The sequence below is a fragment of the Elephantulus edwardii genome, unplaced genomic scaffold (genome assembly GCF_000299155.1).
Source record: "Elephantulus edwardii isolate Elephantulus edwardi_28Jun2011 unplaced genomic scaffold, EleEdw1.0 scaffold00031, whole genome shotgun sequence".
Taxonomy (NCBI): Eukaryota; Metazoa; Chordata; class Mammalia; order Macroscelidea; family Macroscelididae; genus Elephantulus; species Elephantulus edwardii.
This window is the reverse complement of record NW_006399781.1, coordinates 7,396,638-7,424,622: the sequence shown is the minus strand read 5'-3', so window position 1 is coordinate 7,424,622 and position 27,985 is coordinate 7,396,638. Positions and strand designations below refer to the sequence as shown.

Below are 27,985 nucleotides of genomic sequence, written 5' to 3'. Positions count from 1 at the left end.
TGGGTTTACACGTCGCTCCTTGTCACAGTTCCATTTTTTGTGTAGAAACCGTTAGTGATTACTGAGTCATAAGGTATCTCGAACTTTTTAAATTCCAAAATACAGATATCTTTATTAAAGATCATTTAGTTTCTGCATAAAAATCACTGATTTATTCTTATTGGCAGTTTTTTGTTTGTTTCTTCTTCTTAATACACATCAAATCTTTGGAGGTCTGCCCCAACAACTGGAAAAACAGAGCACTCTTTAGTGCTGAGGATGACAAGGCATTGGAGGGTTGTCTACCTTACCCCCAATAGAGCTGTGCTCGGGGTATGCATGAGACAATGACAACTAAAAAATCCCTAGAACTTGATTTATTATACACATTAAGTGGTGTTTACCATGCTAAAATGGAGACAAAATCTGTACCGCTGTGAGGTTCAAAGGCAATGTGGAAGTGGGGTCATTACTGCTCCAAGAGAATGACTTTTCTGAAGCCAAGGGAGCCCCCTATACTCTCAGGCTGTTCTAAGGGCCTCTGTGGCAGAGACGTGTCCCTGGGGGAGTGGGCCTGCTGGCTGCAGTGGGGGGGGGGGCGGTGTCAGCGCCAGGCACTACTACATCCTAAAGTTGAGCTAGGCGTTCATCTTCAGATAAACCTATCTCACAGATGAGGTCAATGGAGGCCATGTAGGTGAGTGACTAGGAAGAGGTGGATCTTCTCCAGGCATTCCTCAGATCTCTGTCATTTCTACCACTTGGACAGTGCCTTCAGGAAGCCAGATTTGTAAGAAGCATCTTACAGCTCTGGCAGATCCAGCCATGGCCTTGGTGTTGTTGATGTGGATGAGTTTGGGGTGGTTCTCATCCTGCTTCCCATCACAGCTGCTCTCCAGAAAGACCTGCATAAAGTGGAGACCTCTCTTCAGCCACATCAGGGCCAGGGTGGCCCCAGCTTTGGACCACTCTGCTCTGTACTAATCTTTCTCCACCTCTAGGATGTTCTTGGGGGGTCTGGTGCTGCTGTACATGGCCTTGATTTTCATGATGTTGCTACTTATATTTACCTTGATGGGAGTGAAGATTGGGGGGACCTGAGGCAATCGAAGAAGAGCAGCAGGTGGGACACCACCTTCAGGAAGGGCCCCGTCTCGATCTGCTTTTCTACAGGCAGCAGCCACAGGAGGTGCTCAGCCAGCAGCACCATTTCAGGGTCTGGAATCTCTAACTTTTAAAGGTGTCATTATGTTTTCCATTGTAGTTGCATAATTATGGTTTACTTTAAATTCTTACCAATTAAAAAGGAAATTCCTAGAAAGTTAACTTCCCTACACAGCAAATCTCCCTTCCAAAAAAATTGTATGGGGGTGAATTTTACATATCTACCATGTTTATTTCAGACATTATTGTTTCACTGCAAGGCTCCTAAGTCAGGCCAGGATTTCATCTCTAATAAAACAGCAGAACTTCTGAAGTACATAAATACTGATCAAATACACACCTGTACTGGGAGTGGTGCCACCAATACCCTGCCCAGGCTTGTCCATGATAACATAAGGATTGCTAATAACAGAACTGGCAGTGCCTTGCTTCACATGGACTGGAGTAGAAGTTGGAGTTCGTGGCAGTGGTGATGGACTTGGAGTTGATATTGGGGAACCTTTAGAAATTAGAGAGAGAGAGGAGGGTGAACAAAACCATACATTTAGTCCATCTAAAAACACTGAAGAAAAAGGAAGGACAGGGCCAATGACGAATTGGAACATAAGAGTCAACTTCCAGTACTGAGCAGCTGCAACACAGCTACCTTGTCTCCTTACCTGTGGACTAACAACAGCAGCAGCACACAGAGCTTGTTATAAGCCGTTTTCCAGGTCCAACCCCACACCTAATGAATATGGAGCTACATTTCTACAAGTTCTGGTGTAGAAGCTCTCCTGGTTTTAGACAAACACTGTACAACTGTGTCGAATGAATGAATCTTGAAAATAATACATCACCATCATCCTAAGTAGCTTATTCAAATTCTGAATCCTTGCTACTGTCAAAGTCATTTCAGACTCAAAGCAACCATACAGCGTAGGGCATAAGTGTCCCACAAGGCTTCCCCAACTGTAATCTTTATAACTCGACTGCTTCATCTTTTTCTCAGTCACTTGGGTGGGTTCTAACAACCAAGTGCTCAAACAATGCACCACAATTCCATTATATCTTTGGAACCAAGTGTCCTGATTTAGCTAATTTCTCCACAAGAAAATGTGAAACTGACCTACTTAAAACAAAGCTGTCTACGGGAGATCACTGCCAAAATCCAAAAGATACACACGTCCACATAATCTTATAGGTTAATTATGTACTGCTAAACACTTCTGTAAATGTCAAATAAATTTTTATGTTCGACTATTATATCTCTGAAGAAAGCAAGCATTAAATACATTTATTATCCAGTAGGTAGAATTACACTACTTCTACTTATCCTCATTTAAAGTTTTCTGAGCTTTACAGGAGATATTCTTGACTCCTTCCAATTCTGATAAATTCCTTTTCATTTTAAAATGTCTTCTCCATTTCAATGACTAGGAAGAGATCTCTGCTTACTTGTTTAATTTTAGCAATGTCATTCAAGTTTTATTTGAGGCACTCTGGCTGCCTGGATATTTTCAATGACCTTTTCTAACCAAGTACAACCAAACCGTAAAGTATATGCTTCTGAAGACTTATACATGAAATATTTTCTAATATAAATGTAGAACTGTCAAAGAGGCAAAGTATCCCACAAACTTCATACTACCAAGGAATAAATGATTTTCTACTGTGTTTGGAAAGAGATTAAACGATTAACTCCATATCAATTCCACTTTTAGCTTCCACTATTTACCATAATAATACCTGTGATGACTTAAAGCTAGGAGCTAAAAATATTTATAGTTCAAATTTTACTTCTTTCTCACATTCAATAATTGTTTTTATATGAATGATACAGATGATGAGTGATTTTATCCTTGAGGAAGAGTTACCAATGGTAATGAACTCTTTTGCCTAACAAATAAAAATTCTCACTTAAAAGAACTTTCAAAAAACTCACAAAGTGCTTTTGTTATTATAGCATTCTACATCCAGCCAATTTCACTCATGGTCTTTAATACTTCTTTTGCATACCTGAGACAATCTTGCAGCTCATCGTGATAGGCTGAAAAGACTTTCCAGGTGATTCAGGATTGGGAGCCTGACTCTGTGGTACAATTTTGCAGCTTGATGCTATTGGCTGGAAAGCTGAATTGCCATGAGAACAAAAGGTAACCTTCTGAGATGTGATTTTGGTGGGTGTTCGTTCCAATGAAGATGGTAAAGAATAAAATGCAGTATGTCTCTCAGCTTCGGTGTTATTAGCTGGGAATCCTGGTTAAAATGAAACAGGCAAATATTAAGTCACAGGTCATCTTGAAATAATAACCATATTATTAAGAAAAACGATGAAACAATAAAAACCTTTTATCCTAGGAATAAGTCACTACCCTGGGGGCCTCAGAACCACAGTCTCAGAGACATCAAGGTCAGCTGGCTCACAAGGAAAATGTTTTGCATCCTATTTTGGTTAGTAAGGACAGGAGTCTTAAAGGTTCATGAGGAAAAAAATATAAGTTTATGAGACGCTATCTAAGGTAGAATTATTGATCTTTTCCTGTACCGAACAGAAAAGAGCAAAGAAAATCAAAGACATAAGGGCGCAACTGATTCAAAGGACTAACGGACCACATGTCCCTCAGCCCCCCTGATCTTGAGTAGAGAATTAGATGGTGCAAGGCTACCTCTACCAAGCCCTCTAAAAGGAATTACATTAAAATGTACTGGATACTGGATGGCAGGGAATATTATGGAACAAAACTCATAATAACAAAAGAAGAGAGACTTACTAGTCTGACAGAGACAGGAGGAAACACCCAGCCCCACCTCAACTATGAAGGACATTTTGTCACCGTCAGGCCTGGAGGGTCAAACAACAGGCAGGTCTATAAGGTGAACTCAACAATAGGGAGGTACACATTCTAGCACAGTAAAAATTTGGGCAGTATTGGCCCAAGGCCAAAGTTCAGACAGCAAGAAGGATTAATAAAGAAGAACAGAAAGAGAAAACAGAAGGGGAAAGTGGGATGAGTGATGTTACATAGTAGGGACTGTAGTCTATGTAACAAAATATGTATACATTGCTAACCAGAAAAACAATTTGTTGGGTAAAATTTTACCTAAAATGTGTAGGAACTGTTAAATGGAAAACTGACCTGCTCTGTAAACTTTCAGTCAATTCACAAAAGAGACTTAAAACAAAAAGGACCCTAAAAAGAGTCCCTTATTATATAAACATCTATTTAAACCATTTATTAGCAGTAGAACAAATACAAAAAAATATTTCTTCTATATTTATACATTTTTGGAGCAAAAAAGTAAGCAGCATCTCTAAATTTATATTAAATTAAATTAGTAATTACTGATCAGAATACTTATTTAAGTCTAATTATTAGAATTTAAAATTCTAATTACCAGAATTAGCAAATTAGAAAACCCACAAATATAAATCAAACAGAATACAAAAGTACACAATTCACTATGTTCTCTCATTTTTTACATTGCTGTTATGCGCCATTAAGTCACCTGCGTCTCATAGCAACCCTATTTACAACAGCCCTAAACCTTGCTCTATCCTGTGCCAATCTTATTGTCTCCGACACACCTACCGCCTTTACCCCAATCACTGAATCAATCCATTTTATTGAGGGTCTTCCCCTCCTGTGCTGTCCCTTCACCCTTCCAAGCATGACGTCCCTTTCCAAGGACTGATCCCTCCTTGCAACATGTCCAGAGTATATCAGATGAAGCTTCAGAATCCTTGCCTCCAAAGAACATTAGAAAAATTGAGGGGAAAACTCTCAAGAAGGTAGTTTAAATGACAGTTGATCAAAAAAAAAAGCGCAATGGAAATTTGTAGAGGAATAAAGCTGAGGTTTCATTAAAGAACTATTAAATTCACATGCAAATAAAGAGTCAGAGAGAAAACGAACACCATCTAGAATCAATCTTATTGCTCACAGGGAGCTCTGGTGGCTTCGTGGTAAGTATCTGCACTGTCAAAGGCACACAGTTTGAATCCACAACTGCTCTATGAAACAAAGATGGGCCATCTTCTAGTGTGACTTGACTGACTCTGAAAATTTGTTGAAGGATCAATTATGAATCAGTTCTGACTCAATGGCACATTATCAACAACTTATAGCTTATATATGTTATTATCCTTAAATATTATGTACTTTAATTAAATGGGGAAAAGATACTAAACTAAAAGTTGTTTTTGCTGATGAAATTTATGTCATATTTTTAAAAAGATTAGATACTTAAGGTTTTCTGTTTTCCTAATAAGGGTATACAAGAAAGTCTTCTAATATATTAGAAGAAACCATTATAATCATCAAAGAAAAACAATCTAGTTATTTTTTAGTGATTTCTGCATTCTGGAAATATTTTTTTTCCTAAACAAAACAGGGATATAGTTATTTTCATAATAAAACTATGTAGTAGAAGCAACACGCCTACTTCATTTCCATATATTTGAAGCCTAAGAGCAGCAGTTCAATATTACACTACACAAACCAGAGTTATGAGTGCCCAAAATGACTTCATGTAAGAAACGACTCTGTTACCTTTTTCTCCAGAGGTATCTGCTGCCGGCTCATGTGACTGCTTTACTGGCGAAGAAGCTTTCACCGGGGCTGGAATGGTTAAAGGCAAAGATGGAGGGGCATCAGAGACATCTGATTCAGAGGCTTGAGGATAAGCGTAGTCTTCGCCAAGAGAATGTCGATGGAGCTCAACATCCACTACCTACACAATTGGGCAACAAGTGGGCACATAAGTCTACTGTCAATGTCACAGAAAGCCCAAATCCTGCCCCAGAATGTGGCATACTCACTCTCCCCATATTCTTCATAGTACTTATTTGGACCTGAAATTAACAAGTTACTGTCTAAGTCCCTATTCTCAACACTTCAGAGTTAATTTCTACGTCTTTAATCCTTGGACCCAGTCCTCTAGCCTATAGCAGAGGCTCACTAAATCTCATCTGACATAACACAGAATACTTTCCTAGACAGATTAACATTTAATCAGGCTACTATTTAAGGATATATTTATATGACAGTACAGATTTTATACAAATTTTATTATTAGCAGCTATTATCATATTTAGTGTAATGACAATTGCCTTTGAGTCGAGCATGACTCATAGCAACGCTATGAACAAAAAGCCTGAAGCCCCTCTACAATTATCGACATTTATTAAAGTTCATAGAGTTTCCAGAGGCAGGTTGCTTAGGAAGTAGATGCCACTCCTGCTTCCAAATAGCTACTGTTAATACTATACCATGAAAACTTATATTCATGGTTATTTTCAAACCAAACACATATCACGTTTTCTAATTAAAAATGAATATCAATTTTCATTCTTCTTCCCAAATAATACCACAGGGGAGAAAAACCTTACTGTTTCTGCTCCAAGAGTCTGCAAGCCAGTATATGTTCTATCCAACTGTTGAAAGGTAAAAGGAAGAGTGTCAAAGTCTATCGTGCTTACTTGTAAATCTTCGATACAATCCTATCTAAAACTTTTCACCACAAAACTTTACATCTTAAGGTCTACTTTAGTTATAAACTACCAACATCACTTCAATAAAAACATTAATAATTTTCTGGAGAAAAAAAAAGGAGTAAGACTACAAACAATCTTATATATACTTATTAGATTTTTTAAAAGAGCTCAGCAGCACTGTAGTTAACATGTTAAGCTACTAACTGAAAAGTCTGCGGTCTGAACTCACTAGTGGTTCAGGGGACAAAGACGGGGCGATCTGCTCCTGTGAAGATGATATCCTTACGACTGTATGAGAGATAATGTCAGTGAAGCAAAGGGGAGGGGGAGGAAACTGTGAAATAAAGTTGTTAATGATTTAATTTAAAACAAAGAGGATATCCTTGGAAACACTTTTGGGGGCCATCCTATCTAGTCCTATGGTTTGGCAAGGAGTTGGAATCAACTTGTAACAATGGATTGGGTTATTATCATTTTAACATAAACTTGTTATCGTTGTTAGGAGCCAGTGAGATAAAATCTATTTAGGGATATTCTAAAAATTGGAAAAAAATTGTATATAAAAGATAATCACTACAGCATTATCTACAAGCACAAGCCAAAAGGAACATCACAATATAGGAATGGTATATAGACCATCAATTTGTGAAATACACTCTGCAGCCAGCTACTTACATAGTATTTACAAAGACTAAGTAAAAACATTAAAAAACCCAATTACAAAATGCAGTATCATAATACATTTACTTGGGCTTTATCTACTAAAGAAGCTCTGGTGGCTCAGTGTTAAAGAATTGCACTGGCAATCAAAAGTCATGAGGTTTGAATCCACCAGGTGCTCCAAGGAAGAAAGATGGGCAATATCCTCCTGCAGATTTACTGTCTCTGAAAATCCACTAGTGTCAGCAATGGGTCAGATTCAACTTGACAACACTTAATAATAGCAATGTATTTACCAAAATAATCTTAGGAAACGGTAGGGATAATGGGGGGTGGGGGTGGGGGTGGAGGTGGAATGCGCAATATAAGGGGGGGAAAAAATCAAACTTAGTACTGAGCCTATTTCAACTCATAATGATCTTGAAAGAGCAGAACTGCCCTATTTGATTTTTAGGGCTGTAAATTTTTATTGAAGCAGTATCATTATCTATTTTCTGAACAGTTGACTTTGTGGTTAGCAGCCACTGTGAAAAAAGAGCTCTTTGTTGTTATGTTCTATCCAGTCAGAACTGACTCACAGCTGACCCGCCAGCTGGTTTTCAGAGACTATAAATCCCACAGAAGGAGCAGCTCCCATGTAGCAGCTGGTGGATTCAAACCATGCACCTCTGGAATGACAAGGCAACTCCTTTACCACTGGACCACCAGACTCCTCAGGTAGCACTAATTACTTTAAGGATAGTAGTATCACAGATGGTGTTTTAGAATAAAGGAGCATAAATGCTGATGGAATGTTAGTAATGTAAATAAGAATTTATTAGTTAGAATTATTAGATTATGAAGGAATCCTGACAGAATGGAGGGAGAAATGTGGAATTAAACTTCTATTTCCTTGAAAATCAAACCAAAAAACCTTACTAGGCTGGTTAATTCTGTAGCTCTCCCTGAGACATCCAAGCCTTGAATCAAAATGAATCTGCAGTCACTTTATAGCTAGAGAACAAACAGGCTCAAAAAATAATCACCACCACCAGTAAGTGCTCCTTTAGAAAATCACCTGTGCATTATTGGTATGACATAGTCTAGAATAAGAACTGCATAATAAAGTGGTCTGGGTGTATAACAATGTATAACAATGAAAGAAATTTTTTTTCCTAAATAAAAAAGAGAATTGGGAGGGGAAAGAAGGCAGGGAGGAAAAGGCGCAATAGTGAAAGAATGGAAATCAAGTTCTTTATAAACTTACAATAAAATCTCAATTTTAAAAAAAAGGACAGAAAACAAGAAGATGCAAAAGAAGGAAAAAAAAAATAAAAGGAAAAGAAAATCACCTATGCAAGACCAAATGATAAACAATCACTTTAAAACAAAGGTGAGGCAGTTCATATACTGTGGACTATGTAGAGATTGTTGAATGAGAAGCTAGGTCTTGGTAAGCCTTCAGAAAACACACTCACATACTCTCTTTCTCTCTCTCTCTCTCTCTCTCTCTCACACACACACACACCCCCGCCTTCCAGAAAACACACACTCCCCTCTCTCTCTCTCTCTCTCACACACACACACTTTTAACTTGTACTCATTTTCACTTCTTCAGAGCATATATTCTTTGCAATCCACGGCAGTGGACGTTACATATATAATGGTTAAAACATTTGACTATGAATTACAAGGTCTACAGTTCAAATCCACCAGTCATTCTGTGGGGAAAAGTTAAGTCACTCTGCTTCAATAAAGATTTACAGTATTAAAAAACCTGAGGCAGTTCTATTGTATTCTATAGCATCGATATGGGTCAGAATCAACTCAACAGAATGCTGTTAAGGTTTTTTTGCTGATGTCTTATTCTTAGAACATATTTCAGGAGAGACTTTTATAAAACGGAATTGTTATCAAAATATCAAGACGAACTGAAAAATTTTGGCTAAAAGAAATAGTAGAAGGAACAGATTTTTGCCAGGAGAATTCACTGATTTAAAGAGAGATATGGAAGAGTAACATCAGACTTGTAGTCTTTGTTTTGTGCTATTTAAGATATCAAAACTAGGACAAATGGGATTAAGACATAAAAAATGGCATTTATCAAAGAATCTTCTAAAAGGTTATTTACTAAATGAGTTGCCTTGAAAAGTATTGTGTTTTATGCTACAGGCTGAGCAGCGGTGAAAATACTCGCCAGAGATGCAAAATAGAAGAACGTCATCTGTTCTGGGCACTTGAAATACCTGACTATTTATTATATAAGTAGAAAATAGAGGTTTATCTGAAGTAAAAACTTCACAATACAGATCACTACAGGTTAACTTTAGTAGCCAGGAAATGTTTCATTGAAATTGAAAAATGGAGGACCAGCATGAAAACCAACCCAAGGGAAGGCAGCCCAGAACATTTTTTAAAATCTGTAATTTTTTTTTTCTCATTGTTGCACAATTTCTTCCCCCCTTGCTTCCCCCTCCTCAAACCCTTTCTGTAATGTACCCCTTGTTCCAGATGATTCTTGTCATACATAGAATGCCCAATTATATATTCCTTTCAGACAGTTCTTCCTTCATCTGTTCTAATTCAGTGTTCATTATCTATCCACTCTTTCCCCAGTCTCTTCCCAATCCCATGTTTGTCCAATTTTATAACAGCGGTGTTATGTAGTGCTTGTGACTGAATACTTCACTCAGCATAATGTCCTCTAGGCTCGCTCCTGTTGGGTAACGTTTAACGAGTTCACTGTTTTTCAGTGATGTATAGTATTCCATTGTGTGTAAGTACCATAGTTTTTCTATTCATTTGATGTTTTCAACAAATTCAATTTGTTGTGTTGTTTCCATCTCCTTGCTCTTGTGAATAATGCAGCAATAAACATGGACATGCATACATCTGTTTGAGTTGTGGCTCTGGTTTCTTTATATTCCCAGTAGTAGAACTGCTGGGTCAAATGGTATTTCTACTTTCAACTTTTTGAGAAAGTGCCAGACTGTTTTCCATAGTAACTATACCATTATACATTCCTACCAGCAGTGAGTAAAAAGTTTCACCCACAAACTCAGCAGCCATTTGTTGTCTGCTGTCCTGTTGAACTTTGCTATTCTTGCTGGGGTGAAATGATGGCTCATAGTTGTTTCGAGCCCAGGGCACTAGTCTGGCTGGTAAAAGGATATTCAGACAGACGACTGATTAGCAAGCTTAGCAGAATTAGATTACCAGACTTTTCTTCCTAGTCTGGTTTCGCTTGAAAGCTGCTAAAATCTGTTAAGCATCACAACAATACAAGCTTAGTGACAGACAAGAGGTAGCTGTGCCTGAAGTACACTGGCTGAGAATCTCATGCATGAAAGGGGAAATATCTGCCATGAATCACCAGTAAGCATAGTGCATTAAAATGATCCATTTTACTTCTCAAACTATAACTAACTACTCTATCTAGAAGGCCTACTATACCTTAGTGTCTTATACTCTAAATATACCTAGTCATAAGGTTTAAGTGTTATAAGGGACTCTTAAAACCCAAGGAAAAATGGTTTGTTACAATACCTTCAGATTATGTATGATATCTATCCTCTTATTTTGGCTGTCCTTGAAGTGAACTTGAACCCTGACAGGAAATTCACCCCAGCCTCTTCTAGTCAGATGAAAAGGAGGTTCCCTAAAAGAAAGCAAATTTTAACACATTTATCTATGTCGACTTTTTTACCTTGAAGATAAAAAAGGTTTTCCCAATGAATAAGAAATTCATTTCTGAGACAAATTTAAGGTTTTCACATTTGAAGCTAAATCAATATTCTAAACATTCAAAATGTTTATGATAAAAGATATTATGAAAACGTAAACTTCAATCTATATTGAACTTTCAATATTGAATCCTACAGGTAGACTTGGACACCATATACTCTAATGTCAATAATTTCATAGATGAGGGGACTGTGAAGCCTTAGAAGTCTTAAATGATGTGACAGATGTCAAACCACTAGTGCCAGAATCCTTGAGAAATAACAAGTTCAGAACCAAGTTTCTATTTATGTGAAAATCTGTATGTAATAATATAAGGAAAGGTCAGCTGGTAACAAATACTAGGACAATAATGTCATGCAAAGAAAAAAATACATATGGTAACTGAACTCTCTATATACACAAAAATAAATTCAAACATACTTTTAACTTCAATTCAGCCACTTTCTATGGTTATTATCAACAAATACTGCTTATTAAAAAAAAATCTCATTTTAAAATTTCTGCTTTTTGAGGTGATCAGAAAGAATTCATCTATATATGAACAAGTATAACTACCCTATCTGTTCAGTTCAACTGACTCCAACCATGCTTTGACCCACTAGAGCTTCAATTCCTTGACCACATCAGTTTTTACTACCCATCACTGCTCTAAATAATTTACATCTCTTTTTTCCCAGTTTAGATTCCACGGCATAGCACTACGATAATCTAATCATTGTTGTTGTTATGTGCTGTCGAGTTGCTTGCGAGCCATAGCGACCCTATAAACAACAGCCCTAAACTCTGCTCTGCCCTATGCCGATCATACTGTCTCTGACACACCCATGCTGATTACCCTAGTCACTGAATAAATCCACCTCAAAGGCCCTCCCCTCCTGCACTGTCCCTCCACCCTACCAAGCATGATGTATGTCCCTCTCCAAGGACTGGTCCCTCCTTACAACATGTCCAAAGTATGTCACACAAAGCCTCAGAATCCTCGCCTCCAAGGAGCATCCCAGTTTAACCCTCTCCGGGATGAATCGGTTTGTTTTCTTAGCAGTCCATGGTACGCTCAATACTCTTCTTCAGCACCACAGCTCAAAGGCATTAATTCTCCTTCTATCCTCCCTAGTCACTATCTAACTCTCTGACATATAGCAAGTGACTGTAAAGACTATGGCCTGGATCAGGTGCACCTTAGTCTCCAGAGTGACACCACTGCTCTTCTCGGAGAGGTCCCTATCAGCATACTTTCCCATCGCAATACGTCTTTTAATCTCTTGGTTACTGGTGCCAAGAGTGTTGACTGTGAAGCCAAGCAAACTAAAGCTGTTAACAATCTCAATCTCTTCACCATCCATCCTGATACTGCCAATTGGGCCAGTGGTGAGAATCTTTGTCTTCTTGACATTGAGCCTCAATCCATATTGAAGACTACAGTCCTTGACCCTCTGCAGCAAGCGTTTCAGGTCCTCCTCAGTTTCAGCAAGCAGGGTTGTATCATCTGCATAACGCAGATTGTTGATAGATCTTCCACCAATCCTGACGTCACATTTCTCCTCATAGAGTCCAGCCTCCCGGATATCTGTTCTGCGTACAGGTGAAAAAGTATGGAGTACACCCTTCCTGGTGTACATCCTTCCCAGTTTTGCACCATGCAGTGTTTCCTTGCTCTGTTCTGACGACTGCCTCTTGGTCCAAATATAGGTTTTGCATTAGCACGATGAAGTGTTCTGGGATTCCCATTCTTCTCAGAGTCAGCCACAATTTGTTATGATACACAGAGTCAAACGCCTTTGCATAGTCAATGAAACACAGATAAGACATTCCTCTGGTATTCCCTGCTTTCAGTTAAGATCCGTCTAACATCAACTACAATATCCCTAGTACCATGACCCCTTCTAAACCTAGCCTAGACTTCTGGCAGTTCTTTGCTCATGTACTGTTCCAGCTGTTTTTGGATAATCTTCAGTAGAATCTTGCTTGCATGTGAAATTGATATTGTTCTATAGTTTCCACACTCGGGTCACTCTTCTTTGGAATGGGAGTGCTGAAAATCAAGAAGCCAAGGCTTGAGCTTAACTGTCTAAATGCATGCAAAAGTCCTTAAGGATGACAGCAAGAAGAGCAGTAAAGAGAAAAATCTATAAACTGAGTGTTAAATCTTTTCCAAGGGGGAGAAGGGAGTGGAATGCACCAGAAATTTTTACTGCTGCAAAGTGCAGCAGATCATACCGACTTCAAAAAGGCTGAGGCACGTTAAAGAGGTCTGGAAGCCACAATTATAAACAAGGAAGACAACTGCATACCTCCAATATAAATGGTACGTGATGTATGGGAGAGAAAAATTCATCCCTTGGATGGGCTACAAAAACAGCAGTAGCAGTCATTTGCTTAAAAGGAGGGAAATGAAGGCAAAGTACTAAAGAAGAGTGGAGGAAAGAACTTAAGACTTTATTTAAAATAAACCATAGTTACTTCCCACAGTATTATTTTTCTATCAGTTTGCTGAAAGTGGTGCCTTCTATGTTGCTGGAATCTTTGTCACTGTTATTTTAAATAGCAGGATCACCCATGGTGGAGGCTTCAGAGAAGGTTCCAGGCCCAACACAGATGAAGAAGACTGGTGATCTACGCCTAAACTAACAGGCCAGTGAATATGGCTGTCAGTGAGATACTGACTGATTAGCTAATGCAGTACAGGAAGATGAACCTGTCAGGTTAGAAGGATGGCCAATCAACAACAGGTTGAACACAGCAACGATCGTGAGGAGCAGGAATCTCCACCAGCCTGATGGCACCTCAACACCACCACCACTTCCACAGAACAGTCCTAAGACGAATTAACTTAGGATAAAACCAAGTGTACCCTCTATAGAGTTGATTTTGATTTATGGAGATCCTCCTCTGGGTTTCTGAGGCTGCAAATCTTTACAGGAGCAAACAGTTCATTTTGTCCATGGAGGGGCTGATGGATTTGAACCACCAACTTCTCAGTTAGCAGCTAATGTAGTCCACTACACTACCACGTGATACCAAATAAAGACATCCAGAATATACTGCCAAGCACATTTCAAAACACATCATCCCATTTTTGTGAAATCCTAATATAAGGTTAGTATATACAGAAAATAGTATCATTAAAGTTTACTTCTAAAATGATGAGACAGATCATGGGGCATCCACAGAATTATATATTTCTAAAATGTTAAGATTTCAACATTTTAAGTATTCTACAATAGAGAACTAGAGTTTAAAATTATACTATACCTAGTAGCCAAATAACAATGGATTACTGATAATCTAAATGATTCCAGTTAAATTCACTCTGCTTCTACTTCAATAAATCTGTACTTCTTAAATAACTCAAATGTGCTTACCTAACTTCCACGAGGTCATTTGGCTTGTAGCTGGGATGAAGGAAGAACCAAACTTTCTTGACAAAATGATTAATGCTGGGTTCTCTACGAGACCCTCGGACATACACCATCCACTTATGTGTTGACTGGTCATTTTCTTCCCTTTTATCTGGAGGTATATACCTAAAAGGGGGGGGGGGGAATGAATCTAAATTTTCTTTTTCCTTCTAAACTCTAAAATACTTTTTTTTTTTTTTTTTTTAAAAAAGAGAGATTTTCCAGATGCTCTGCTGGAGAAGGAGGGGGCAATCTCCTCCTATACCAGTCAGATCTGATTTGACGGTACACATAAAAAATAATACAATAAAAATTTTAAAAAATCATTTAAAAAAAAAGAGAGATTTAGACTCCAGCAACATTTAACAATCCTACTGCCTAACCAAAAATATCTCTACAATTAATCTTTTTCTTTTCTTTCTGTGGAAAGCAGTGATCTAAGAGGATTCTCTTTCAGTCTGTTTTGTTTTTTAATATTTATTGAATGAAACTGGTTTACTGAAAAGCTCACATACATTGTTTTCACACTGAATCTCACCCCTTCCTCCACCCATCAAACTGTGTGACCCTTTTTTTTAAAAAAAAAATTATTTTGTGTGTGTACTGTCAAATCAGATCTGCCTGGTACAGAATGAGCTTGTCCCTCCTTCTTCTGCAGAGTATCTGGTGAATTCAAACCACTCATCTATAGGATTGCAATGCAGCTTCTTGCCAGTAGGCCACCAGATCTTGCCACATGACCCTTTGAGTAACCACACTACCACCCCCAGCCCATCCTCACTACTCTGCTCCCACCCTTAACTAACACACACACACACACACACACACACACACACACACCCCCTCTCCCTGAAATTTTCATTCTACATTAATAGTCTAAACAGTATATGTCCTTAAGGAATTGAGTTAGTTCACTTAGTATAATGCTCTCCAGTCCCTACCAAGTAGTAATTTACAAAATCATTGTTCCTGTGTGCTGTGTAGTATCTCATTGTGTCTAAGTACCATAATTTTTCAATCCATTCAATTGTGGTTGGACATTTACGCTGTTTGCATGTTTTTACAATGGTGACTAACACTGCTATGAATACTGATGTACAAGTTCGCACCTCAGTTCTCACTTTCTCCAGGTATATTCCAAGCAATGGAATAGCTACGTCATTTGGGATTTCCAGGTTCAGCATTCTGAGGAAACACCAAACTGCTTTCCAGAGTGGCTGTACTATTTTATAAGCCCATCAACATGTATAAGAGTTCCTATCTCACCACACCTTCTCCAACATTTATTTTATTACTTGCTGTCCTGTTAAACTCTGCCACTGATACTGGAGTAAGATGGTATCTCATTGTGGTTTTGATTTGCATCTCTTATTGCCAGTGATTTGGAGCATTTCTTCATGGGTCTGATTGCCATCTGATTATATTCCTCTGTGAAAACTCTTCCATGTCTTGTGCCCATTTTGTAATTGTGTTATCAGTCTTTTTCTGTGGAGGCCCTGTAGCATTCTGTAAAATATGAGGCCCTTGTCTGAAAATTGTATTGCCAAATGTTTATTCCCAGTCAGTAGGTTTGCTTTTCATTCTGTTGGAAAAAGTTTTTGGTATGCACAGGGATTTAACGACAACTCTTCAACAAATGGTGCTGGCAAAGCTGGACTGCTACTTGCAGAAAGCTGAAACAGGATCCACATCTCACATCGTACCCAAAAATCAACTCAAGGTAGATCAGAGACCTGGGAGTAAAACCCAAAATCATAAAGTTCATCAGAGGCAAACTGGGATCAAGCTTAGATGGCCTAGTCTATGGTATAAAGAGACTGCCAAATACAGTCAAGAAATGCATAATCTGGAAAGGATAAAACTGATGAATGGGATCTTCAGTTTGCTTTTATTATTTTTTATGAATTATTAGCCTCCAATTAAAAAAGTATATCAAGCTTGCTTCTTCTGCCAAGGGAGTACCTGAGGCAGACATAAACTGGCATATATTATTCCTGGATTACAGAGCCTCTAGCTTTTAAGATATTATTCAGACTTCCAGGAGCCAGAACTCTGGGGTCTTCTGGTACAACCATATGACTCCAGGAAGGTGGCAGCTGAGTTCCGGTTTGCAAGACAAAACAGGCCATTCCCCTTAAGTCCTGACAATGACGTAACTAGTACCTTCAGGCCAAAGGTTTTAAATCACTGAGGGAGAGAAGATATGGTAGTCTGCTTCTGAAAAGATGACACCTTTGCAAACCATGAGACAATTCTACTCAGACCTATGAGACTGCAATTAAGTTGGACTCTTTATGGTAAAGAGTCTGTCAGTTTTGGGGCGGTGGGGGTGTTATTTGCTTGGAAGAGAGGGGAATGGAAGGATGGGTTAGCCCTCTCTACTACTGGTCCTGCTTTTTTTTTCATAAGAGGTTCCTAAGAGATGCTACTTTCTTATACTCTGGTGTAAAATATGGCCACAGTCTTCTCTGTGCCAACAATTACCTTTTTAAAAATGTGGTAGGCCAAGAGTCTCTATCTAGTTGCACACCAGGAGTGTTCCACGGCCAATTTATGTATCTGCTCTTCCACATAAATTTTTTTTTCTTTCACGTATATTTAAGAATCAGTTTGTCAAGTTTCATAAATTCTCTTGGTACTTTTAACTGAGATGTCTCCTGATCAATGTGGGGAGAAGATGCACCTTTACAATACTTAGCCCTACTAGCCAAAAATATGGTATACTGCTTGAATGATTCAGTCCTTTACCATCATCCGTTTTAAGTTTTATCATTTCTCTTCTGAAGAGTCTACACTTCTTTTATGAAATCATTTGTATTGTGTGTATTATGGTACAAGGGCCATTCTTCAAACTGTTTTCTGTGCTCACTTTGGCAGCACACATACTAAATCTGGAACCATGTAGAGAAGATTAGCATGGTTTCTGCACAGGGATGACAAGCAAATTTGGGTGGCATTCCACATTTTGGGAGGTCAGGGGGTGAGGCATTTATGGAAGATTATAAAGTTTTACATGTCTTGGAAAAAAAAATCACGCTTTCTATTTAGATAATTCTAGCATCTGTTAATGACATTTTGGTTTTTTCTTTGTTAATTCTTGGACTTTTTACTCTTCGCTGACTACATTTGTTTCCTAAGATCTTCAAGTAGAATGCTGAACAGTCACATAAGATGTCTTGCTCCTGAGACAGTCTTCAACATTTCAACACTTTCTATATTTGTTTATTAAGAGTTAAAAAAAACCCAAAAAACAAAAACCCACATTTGCCATTACAAATAAATGGCAAGTAAAAAATTGTCAACTCTGGGGGCAAAAACCCTTAAGTCTTTGGATAGATTTGAGTTCCTTATCTGAAAATTTACCATTTTCACTGGTTTGCAAATAAACCAATTATTAGCACCTTGTATAAACTATCCATGAAATGATTAAAAAATATTTTTAACTTCTATTTAATATGCAAAGTGTAAGATCACTCTGCAGCTGCCTACCCAGGAGCAAGTGAGTGAATGTTAGCACTAGGGAAGGAAAGCTGTCAAGACAGCATCAGAGGCAGCAGGCACTAAATGACATCACATGGAAAACCAGAGACCTAAACTCAAACACTGGCTTTGCTTACTATTTATCCCTCAAGATTATCCTAGGAGACACCCTGGACCTAGTTTAATTTCAAAATAACAAAGAGTTTAGGAAACAGAATGCCTATGGCCTCTGCTTGTACTGTAATACTGTGATACCAAGAGTATGTATGCCAGGGAGCTCTGGTGGCCTAGTGGCAAGAAGCTGTGCTGCAATCCTTAAGGTGCACAGTTTGAGTCCGCCAATGATCTGCTGGAGGAGGGGCAATCTCCTCTTGTGCCAGTTGGATCCAATTTGATAGTACACAACAAGGAAAAAAGGAATATGTATGCCAAACTCTTCACAGAAATGAGCGACTGCCCAAGAGACAGTCCAACCACATACTCACTTGGACACATTGCCCACTACTATAGTCTTCTTGACAAAAAGTCGTGACGTTTCATCCCCTAGAAGGTCAGCATTCCGCTGCTCTGTTTTATGGGAGCCAGTAGTACTGGAAGTATCCTGAAAGGAATCATAGTCAAGTTTCATTTTTAATATGAATTTGGACATTTTCAATAGGCTACAAAGAAATCATAAAATCACAAAACACATGAAAGGAATAATTAAAGTTTGTTTTTTCCTAAAGGGTGAACTCTTTACAAGAGCCTCTCAAAGATATAAAGAATTTTACTACAAATACTATACTAATTATTTTTTTTTCCCCTTTTTAAATTTTTGTGTGCGTGTACCATCAAATCAGATCTGACTGGTACAGGAGGAGATTGTTCCTCCTTCCCCGGCAGAGCATCTGGTGGATTCGAACCGTGCGCCTCTGGAATTGTAGTTGCAGCTCCTTGCCACTAGGCCACCAGAGCTCCCCAAATACTATACTAATTATTAAAAAAAAGTTTATATACTAGAATTCTGTTTTAATAGTCATCGACATCTGCTTTTTAAATAATAATGTGGAAAGATACCAAAAAAACTATTAAAATGTTTATGTCTGAGAAGCAGGAGTGGTGAAAAGGGATCAGTGAATTTAATTTCTCTTCACCTTCTGTAGCATTAAATTTTATTTCACTTTTTATTTTTAAAAAGACATTTACTGAGTGTCATGATCAGACTACTACATTTAGCAATCAACAGTATGGGTGCAAAAAAAAAATTCTACATTTAAACCCTTGTTTTCAGAATGCTTTACACTTTCCACAGAACAGAAACTAAAATAACCTGTTATACAATTAGTCACAAATACAGTCCTCGAGTTTTTTGCCCATACACATGAGTATTGTCTAAAACATGTCTTCTTTGTAGCAGCTAGGCCCTGCCACCACTGTGCTTGGCTGAGTTCACAAATCTGTTGTAACCTGTAGCTTCCCTGTCACTTCTCTGGCTCTCCTCTCCTGTTACGCTTTGTTTCCTGGCAGTTACTAAACCCGTCTGCCACTGCCATAGCTGCTGCTGCTACTTGAACCACCATAGCCACCTGGGTTTCGTGGTTTGGCAAAATATTGACCACCACCACCATAAGGGCCAGAGCTTCTGCCTCCAAAATTTCCTCCCTTCATGGGTCAAAAATTTGAAGATTGATTGTTTTAACTGCCAAAATCACTGTAGCTTCCACCACCTCCAAAGCTGCTTCCATCATTACCAAATCCATTATAACCATCTCCACTGACTCCATATCCTCCACCGCCATGATTGCCACCAAAGCCACCTCGTCCACTCAAGTTTCCTCCTCGACCAAAGTTGTCATTCCCACCAAAACCGCCTCCACGGCCACCACCAAAGTTTCCAGAACCACTTCAACCTCTCTGGCTGGAAGAGGCACTGGCCATCTCTTGCTTTGACAGGGATTTCCTCACTTCACATTTGTGACCATTCACAGTATATTTCTGGATAACGATTTTATCTACAGAATCATGGTCATCAAAAGTTACAAAAGCAAAGCCCCTTTTCTTGCCACTGCCTCGGTCAGTCATGATTTCAATCACTTCAATTTCCCGTACTGCTCAAAAGAATCTCTTAGGTGATGTTCTTCAGTGTCTTCTTTAATTCCACCAACAAAGATCTTTTTCACAGTTAAGTGGGCACCTGGTCTTTGAGAATCTTCTCTCGAGACAGCCCTTTTGGGTTCCACCATCCTTCCTTCCACCTTGTGGGGCCTTGCATTCATGGCTGCATCCACCTCTTCCACAGTTGAGTATGTGACAAAGCCAAAGCCTCGGGAGCGCTTGGTATTTGGATCTCTCATTAATACACGTCCGTGAGCGTCCCCCATTGCTCAAAATGGCTCCTCAGACTTTCATCTGTTGTTTTGAAGCTTGGCCCTCTGATGAATAGCTTCCGCAGCTGTTTGGGCTCTTTAGGAGACTCTGACTTCGACATGGTGGCAGTGGGAATAAACACTTTCGCGATGCTTCCTCGGCAGCGTTCTCTGGCAGAAAGGCATATTTATATTTTTTGAGAAGTAACAGAAGTACAGTGGTGAAAAGTCTGACTTGGACCCACTACTACCTGAGCCCAAATTCTGACTTATTCCATAGAGCCGTGCTTTGGGGCAATTATTTAACTTGTGTCAATGCCTTATCTATAAAATACTGAAGATAACATTATCCACCTTATTTGTTATAATTGCTCAGTGCTTATTAAAGTGCATGGCACATAGTATTTGCTCTATGTCTGTTACATAAACATATGATGCATAAAGATGTTAAACTTTAAAATTTTATAACTAATATAAAGAGCTCTGATGGTCTAGTGGGTAAAGAGTTGTGTGCTGCCAACTCAAAGGCAGGCAGTTCAAATCCATCAGCTGTTCTGAGAGAGAAAGTTGGTCAATCACCTCCTGTGTCATTTACAGCCTCTAAAAATCCACTGGAGGTCCAGTTATGAGCCTCCAACATCAAGTTCCAACCTGTCAGCACCTTACATAACTGCTATTGTTTGTTGTTAGATGCTGTTAAGTTGACTGTAACTCACAGTAACCCTATGAGCAACATATCCTGCACCGTCCTCCTATCTCCGTCATTCTCAGCCCAGGGTGGCAGCCACTGTGTCAGTCCATCTCCTGAAGGGGGCTCCTCTCATTCACTAACCTCACTCTACCTTTTCCACCATGATGCCTCTCTCCAAAACCTGGTTCCTCCTGAATTACACATTCCCAGTAAGTGAGAGAGGCACAGTTTCACCACCCTTACTCTGACTCTAAAGAACAACAGAGTTTTGCTGTTATTCTTATGTGCCATCAAACTGGAACTGACTCAGAGCTGACCTTCCATTGGGTTTTCAGAGGCAGTAAAACTGCATGGGAGGAAACTGCCCATCTCTCGTGAAGCTGCTGGGGGATTCAAACCATATGCCTTTTGGCTGACAGCACAGTTATTTACCATCAGATCCCCAAGATAGCTTAATTCATTTAAAATTAAACAGCAAAACAAACATTTCCCATATGCACACTAGAAAGATATACAGAAAGCCTAACATTAAGAATTCTGATTCTGAATAGTGGTATTATGAGTGACCTTCTAGTCTACATTTTGCAATTTTCAATTAGAAATTGGACCCAAACAATGAATGAATGGAAATCCAAGTTCCTCAGAAACTTAAAATAAAATCTCAATTAAAAAAAAATTAAAATGCTAAAAAAAAATTGGATCCATACAAATTTATAGTCACAAGTTAAAAAAAAATCATAAAAGTTTTTAAGGTAAGAAAGGTGTATCTTTGATTTATGAAGCAACCTGGAAATTTTCTCTCTCACAGAACATCTAGTTGGGAAAAAAGATCCTTTCTGGTCTAATCCATTAAGGTCTCTATGTGAACCCTAGCCAAATATTATATAGACATTCAGAATAGCTGGACATGGGAACTCAAACAACAAACTGGAAGGGGGAAAAAACAACAAGTACTTTCCATTCTTTCTCTTTTTTCTTCAAGCAACAGAAGCATATTAGAACATAAAAAGTTTCACAGAAGTAACTGAAGATTTATTCTCCTGAGAGAATAAACATACAGAGTGGAAAAATCTTGGGTTCTAAGCAAGGCTACAACATTGTCAATGCTTGAAGTTTTCTTTATTACCTACACAGATGGTGTCATAGACCTGCATTGTGTATAGCAGGCTTGAATTCTCAAACTACAAAAATTCAGGCTTAATTTTCTTTTCTGGTAACTTTGAGGCACATATAAATCTAACCTTACTGAAGCTCACTCTGCCCATCTTGACAAAGTTAATAATTAATAACTTGTTATGACGACATCAATTCTGACTCACAGCAACTCTAAAAGAAAGGCTGAAAATCATAACAAGAAAGGTTTTCACACCTTTCTCCTATATATCAGCTAATGAGTCTGGACTGTCCACCTCTGGATTAGTAGCAGAGCAACACTTTTTCCACTTTGTCAGGAAGACTCCTCCCTTATTAACTATTAAAATGAAATGAGATCCTATCTGCATACTTAATTAAGGCAAGTTCCCTTCTCATTCAGCTCCCTCCCAAGCATCCAACCATACCCTTCCAGTATTTCGGCTTGGTCTCTGCTCCACGGTGCTTGATAATCTTTCCTCTACATCCATATTGCTGTTATTGTCTTTGTCAGATAAGAAGTCATTGTGCTGCGATAAAGAATCACTCTCTGAATGATTGGCTGATGGTGTTTCTGATCTCTGATTGGCAGGAGAAGAGGATCTAGATGGCGATTCGAAAAATTTCTTGATAGCAGGATGATTAAAAACCATTGTATCACATGTCTTTGATCCCTGCAGAAATAAAAGCAAACAAACTTTAAAGAAAAACCAAGCAAAAGCAACAAAATTTTATCTTTCTAAAATCTTTAACTGACTTCACTATCATGCTTGAAGACTTTCAAAATGTCCCAATACTCAAAATGAAACCTAAACTTTACAGTAGCCTGAACTAGCAAAATAAGAACTGGTAGTCCTGTTAAGATTTACAGCGTCATGTACAACCAAGAGAGGAAAAAAAAAATCAATGAAGGGACCTTCTAAAAATCAAGTCCCTGTGTGCACCAAAAACTTTTTCCAATAGGGTAAACAGAAAACCTACTGGTGGAAAAAAACATTTGGCAATGCATTCTCAGACAAGAGTCTCATAACGAAAGTTTACAGAATACTACAGGCCTCCAAAAGAAAAAGATTGATAACCCAAACACAAATTGAGCAAAGGACATGGAAAGTCTTTTCACAGAGGAAGACATTCAGAGGCCAACAGATACAAGAGGAAATGATCAAAATCACTGACAAGCAGAGAGATGCAAATCAAAACCACAATGAGATAGCATCTTACCCAGTAAGTAATAGTAGCAAAGGGAATAATAAAACAGCAAGCAATAAATGTTGCAGATGATGTGAAGAGACAGAAATTCTCAGGCACTGCTAGTGGGGCTGTAAAATGTTACAAGCACTCTGGAAGACAGTTTGGTGTTCCTTCAAAGAGTTAAAGACAAAAATCCTTTATGATCCGCCTATTCCACTCCTAGGAATATCCTAAGAAAATCAGTACTAAGACACAAATGGAGATATGTACACCTTTATTGATAGCAGCATTATTCACAACAGCAAGAAATGAAAACCACCCATATGCCCAAATGAATGTATTGAGAAATTATGACACGATGCAGCACTAAGGAGCAAGGAATTTGTAAAATACTTGTAATATTGGAGAGTCTAGAGTGTTATGCTGAGTGAACTAACTCTCATGAGGACAATCACTACATAAGACTATTAAGAAAAAAATAAAAAATAGCTAACTAGTAGTAATCATTATAGTGTATAAATGTCCAGAAGGGGAACAAGAAAGGAGAAAGTAGGCAGAAAAAAGAGAAAGGGTGGAAATCACTAGGAGAGCAGAGTTTAGTGGGGAGAGGGAGGGTGGAAGAATAGGAAAGACTTATGGGGACTTGAAAAGACAGGGTAGGGGAGCTCTGGTGGCCTAGTGGCAAGAAGCTGCACTGCAATCCCAGAGGTGCACTGTTCGAAACCACCAGATGCTCGGCCAAGGAAGGAGGAACAATCTCCTCCTGTACCAGTCAGATCTGATTTGACGGTACACACACACAAAATAATAAAAATTAAAAAAAAAGAAAGAAAAGACAGGGTAATAATAGGCACAGATCAACAGTAATTATTTATATAAAATATACATGAATGATTGTATGAAACACAATGTAAATGAAAGATTATATAAAACACAACATATATGAATGAAATACAATGTTTATGAAATCTGGTACCCATTTGATCATGACAAATTGTGGTTAACCTTGAGGAATATGCAAATTCCAGGACACTTGATTTGCTTATGCGAAACCTATACTTGGATCAGAAAGCAGTCCTCAGAACAGATCAGGGAAACACTACATGGTTCAAAATCAGGAAGAGATGCATCCTGTCTCCATACCTTTTCAATCTATATGCAGAACAGATCATTCGGGAGGCCGGGCTCTATGAGGAAGAATGTAGCACCAGGATTGGAGGAAGACTCATCAAAAACCTACATTATGCAGATGACATAACTTTGCATGCTAAATCTAAGGTGGATCTGAAGCGCTTGGTGAAAGTCAAGAACGGTCATCTTCAATATGGATTGAAGCTTAACATCAAGAAGACAAAGAGTCCTACCACTGGGCCAATTGGCAGCCCGTGATGGGTAGAGAAGAGACTAAGGTTGTTAACAGTTACAGCTTTCTTGGCTCCACAATCAACACTCTTGGCACCAGCAGTCAGGAAATCAAAAGAAGAACTGCATTAGGTAAGTTTGCTGTCAGAGACCTCTCTATAGTATTGAGAAGCAATGATGTCAGTCTAGAGACTAAAGTGTGCCTGATCTAGTCCATGGTCTTCACACTTACTTGCCATATACCAGAGAGGTGGATAATGACTAAGGATGACAGAAGAATTGATGCCTTTGAGTTGTGGTGCTGGAGAAGAGTCTTGAACAAACCATGGACCACCAAAAAAACAAACAGGTCTGTCTTGGAGAGGGTGAAACCAAGTTTCCTTGTAGGCTAGGATTTTGAAACTCCGTCTCACATACTTTGGGCATGTGGCCAGGAGGGACCAATCCTTGGAGAAGGATTTCTATGCTCGGAAGGGTGGAGGGACAGTGCAGGAGTGGAAAACCCCTGATAAGATGGACTGATACAGTAACTAGGGCAACCCAGGCAGGTGTGTTGGCTTGAGATTGGCTCAGAACATGGGAAGACTTCAGAGCTATTGTACACAGGGTCTCTATGAGTCAAAGGCTACTCAACAACACATAACAACAAACCAATTTAAAAAAAAATTAAAAAAAAATATTTACAGACTCAGAAATCCATGAGGTCATGCTAGTCGATCCTGTAGGGTTGCCATGAGTTGGTATCTACTCCAAGGTAGTGCATCAATAAGAAATCCCAGAGTATTTTTCTATGTCTTATTACTAGGATACAATTACTAGCTGTCAGTTACTGTGGAGTCTGCTCTGACTCAGTGACTTTATGTTCTGTTAAAATGATGGTACACTGTATTCCTAGGAAACCTTTACGAAATGAAGCCATTAAAATAAATGTTTCAGTGGGGGGGGGGGAAAGACTCCACAGACTAGGGTTCAGATTCAAAACAACAAAAGCTTTCTGAATTATAATGACAAAGGATTTTCAGAGCTATTATCAATGCATACTGTTACTGCAAACTATACTGCAAGAGTAATTAAATGGTTAACTTTATAACAGGCATAGAGCAAGGTAATTATATAATATATACAAATGACTGTTTAAAATAAAAAGTACATACACAAAACAAGATGCATATAAATGATCAAATGCAAACCAACAAAAAATGCTAAGAAATGGATAATTATATACCATCTGATTAGTTACAAATGGTTTACAATTACAAACAAGAGCATTCCTAAATGCCCTTGAATAAATCCAAATCACAATATAAATACAAACCCATTGCTACTAAGTCCATTCTGACTCAAAGTAACAGACCGCTGTGTTTTTGTGGCTGTGAATTTTTACAGGAGGGGAGGGCCATATTTCTCAAGCAGCTGGCAGATTTAAACTATCAAGCTTTTTGATTAGCAGCCCAGTGCATCACCCTGTTGTCACCAGTGCTCCTTAATCAGAATATAAAACAGGAAAGGATAAAAGCAATGTACTTCAAGATATCAAACAGCACAGATCAGAGCTAATAGAAACAAAATCAAGTGAAAATCTAGTCCTTCAGACAGAGCAGCTACAGAACAGCAAGCTATTTAACAGAACATTAAATATATTATGAAAATTCCTATAGTAGATAAGATGTCTGCTCACAATTTGAGATTAAACTCAGATAATGTTCTAGTTTCTCTAACTCATCATGGAGGGCAGCCATCAATGGACGAGCAACCTGCTGGTTTCTGAAAGCCTACTGGTATCTGAAACAATGGCAGAGCTTCCACCATCACAGCAACACATCAACCACCAACTGACACTGACAGATGAACAGTGGACCGGCAATGTAGAGAAGGATGATCAAAGGAATGTGGTGGAACACAAAGCCAAGTCTACATATCTGCCAGGAATGTAGAGTAAGCTTCTGCAATCCTAAAGATTAATATAAGAAATGTTTCTAGACCAGGGATTCCATGTTGACATCAATTTCTCATTAAGGTGACAAATGAGTGGCTGAGAAATTATCACACTGATGAATACTTACCTCAGAAACTTTGAGAAGACCAGCAGAAGCATAATAGTTTGCCACAATGCAGGCACGAAGTTTATCCATCATCCTTCTTGCTTCAATCAGTCGCTAAAATCAAACAGAAACTCATTATTTCTAAAAATTGCCAAAGACCAAAAAAATACGTAAACAATTCACAAAATAAATACCTATGAACACATGCACAAGCAGCTAGGTATCTTTAATAACAATGGCATTTTCCACCAAATGAAGAGTTATTTTTAAAAGAACAGCAGCTGGATAAAAGAAACAAAAACAGCTCTACCTCAATAGGATTTGTGGTTCCCCTCCCATTTTTCAATTGCTTTTTCATTTTTTTCCCAATTTATCATCATTATACCTGGTCAATGACTTCAATTTCATGTTCCTTATTCTTCATTTCAAGAGCAAATTGCTCCTTGATAATAGTCTCAATCTTCTGCACGGCAGCATCTCGAGCTGCAAAAAAACATACATTTGCAAAATATTAACCACTAATAAATTTCAGTAATAACTTTAAAAAACGAAAATCTAGCCATTTTCTTATACTCTATGGGTAACGGGGGAATCACAGTTTATGACTTGCTCCTCAACATAATCTTGGGCAAGTAATTAAATAACTCTGAGTCTTAATTTATCCACCAGTAGTTAAGTGCAAAGAACTGAGGTAGATGCTTCCCACATTTTCATCATTTATTTACCAACTTTTTTGTGATGCCAGCCAACAATTAACACAAAATTATAAATAAAATTTATAAATAAAAAAAGTTCCAGAGAGGAAGACAGTTTCTCTTGTAAGGATTTACACCTCAGAATCCTGACAGAGGGTTAGGAGGGTTACTTGGAGTTAGAACTGACTTAAGGGTGGAAGGAAAAAGAGTCTGAGATCAATAGAAATATAAGGAAACAAAGTGCTTAGCTAATTACAAAACCCTCCAAATTATACACAGCCGGGACAACACATTTCTAAAGCAAGTAAATTTCTACCTGAATTTTCAATTGCTTTATGTCGCTTATTTGGAAGGGCCACAGATATGTCCTCATAATCAGGGTCGGCTTCTTTGATTGTTCTCTTGATTCCAGACATGATGACATTCAATTCTTTACTGTGAAGAATAACAAAGAAACATACGAATAAGTAAAACTTTGTGATGTTTACAGAAAGGAGCCCTGGTAGCACAAGAGTTAAGCACTTAGCAACTAAGAGAAAAGTTGATGGCTCAAATCTAATGGTGGCTTTGCAAGAGAAATGACCTAGTGATCTGTTCCTAAAAAGACTGTTGTTTGCTGTCCTAGGAAATCCTTTTTTTTTTTTTTAA

General features: G+C 38.4%; 1 protein-coding gene and 1 pseudogene across 1 annotated transcript in view; both read right to left on the bottom strand.

The window, feature by feature from the left end:
* YEATS2 (YEATS domain containing 2) overlaps window positions 1–27,759 on the bottom strand; it is a 106,294-nt gene extending 78,535 nt beyond the window's left edge. Inside the window, exons 1-11 of the mRNA XM_006884056.1 lie at window positions 27,654–27,759; window positions 27,028–27,125; window positions 26,664–26,756; window positions 22,476–22,721; window positions 18,366–18,481; window positions 14,365–14,526; window positions 10,805–10,916; window positions 6,515–6,559; window positions 5,676–5,856; window positions 3,142–3,381; window positions 1,484–1,642 (exon numbers count right to left, since the gene is read on the bottom strand). Coding sequence (XP_006884118.1) covers window positions 1,484–1,642; window positions 3,142–3,381; window positions 5,676–5,856; window positions 6,515–6,559; window positions 10,805–10,916; window positions 14,365–14,526; window positions 18,366–18,481; window positions 22,476–22,721; window positions 26,664–26,756; window positions 27,028–27,125; window positions 27,654–27,753 — 1,552 coding nt within the window. The 5' untranslated portion in view covers window positions 27,754–27,759. The remainder of the gene's footprint in view (window positions 1–1,483; window positions 1,643–3,141; window positions 3,382–5,675; window positions 5,857–6,514; window positions 6,560–10,804; window positions 10,917–14,364; window positions 14,527–18,365; window positions 18,482–22,475; window positions 22,722–26,663; window positions 26,757–27,027; window positions 27,126–27,653) is intronic.
* LOC102852729 lies at window positions 600–1,189 on the bottom strand (annotated as a pseudogene).
* Window positions 27,760–27,985: the final 226 nt, after the last annotated feature.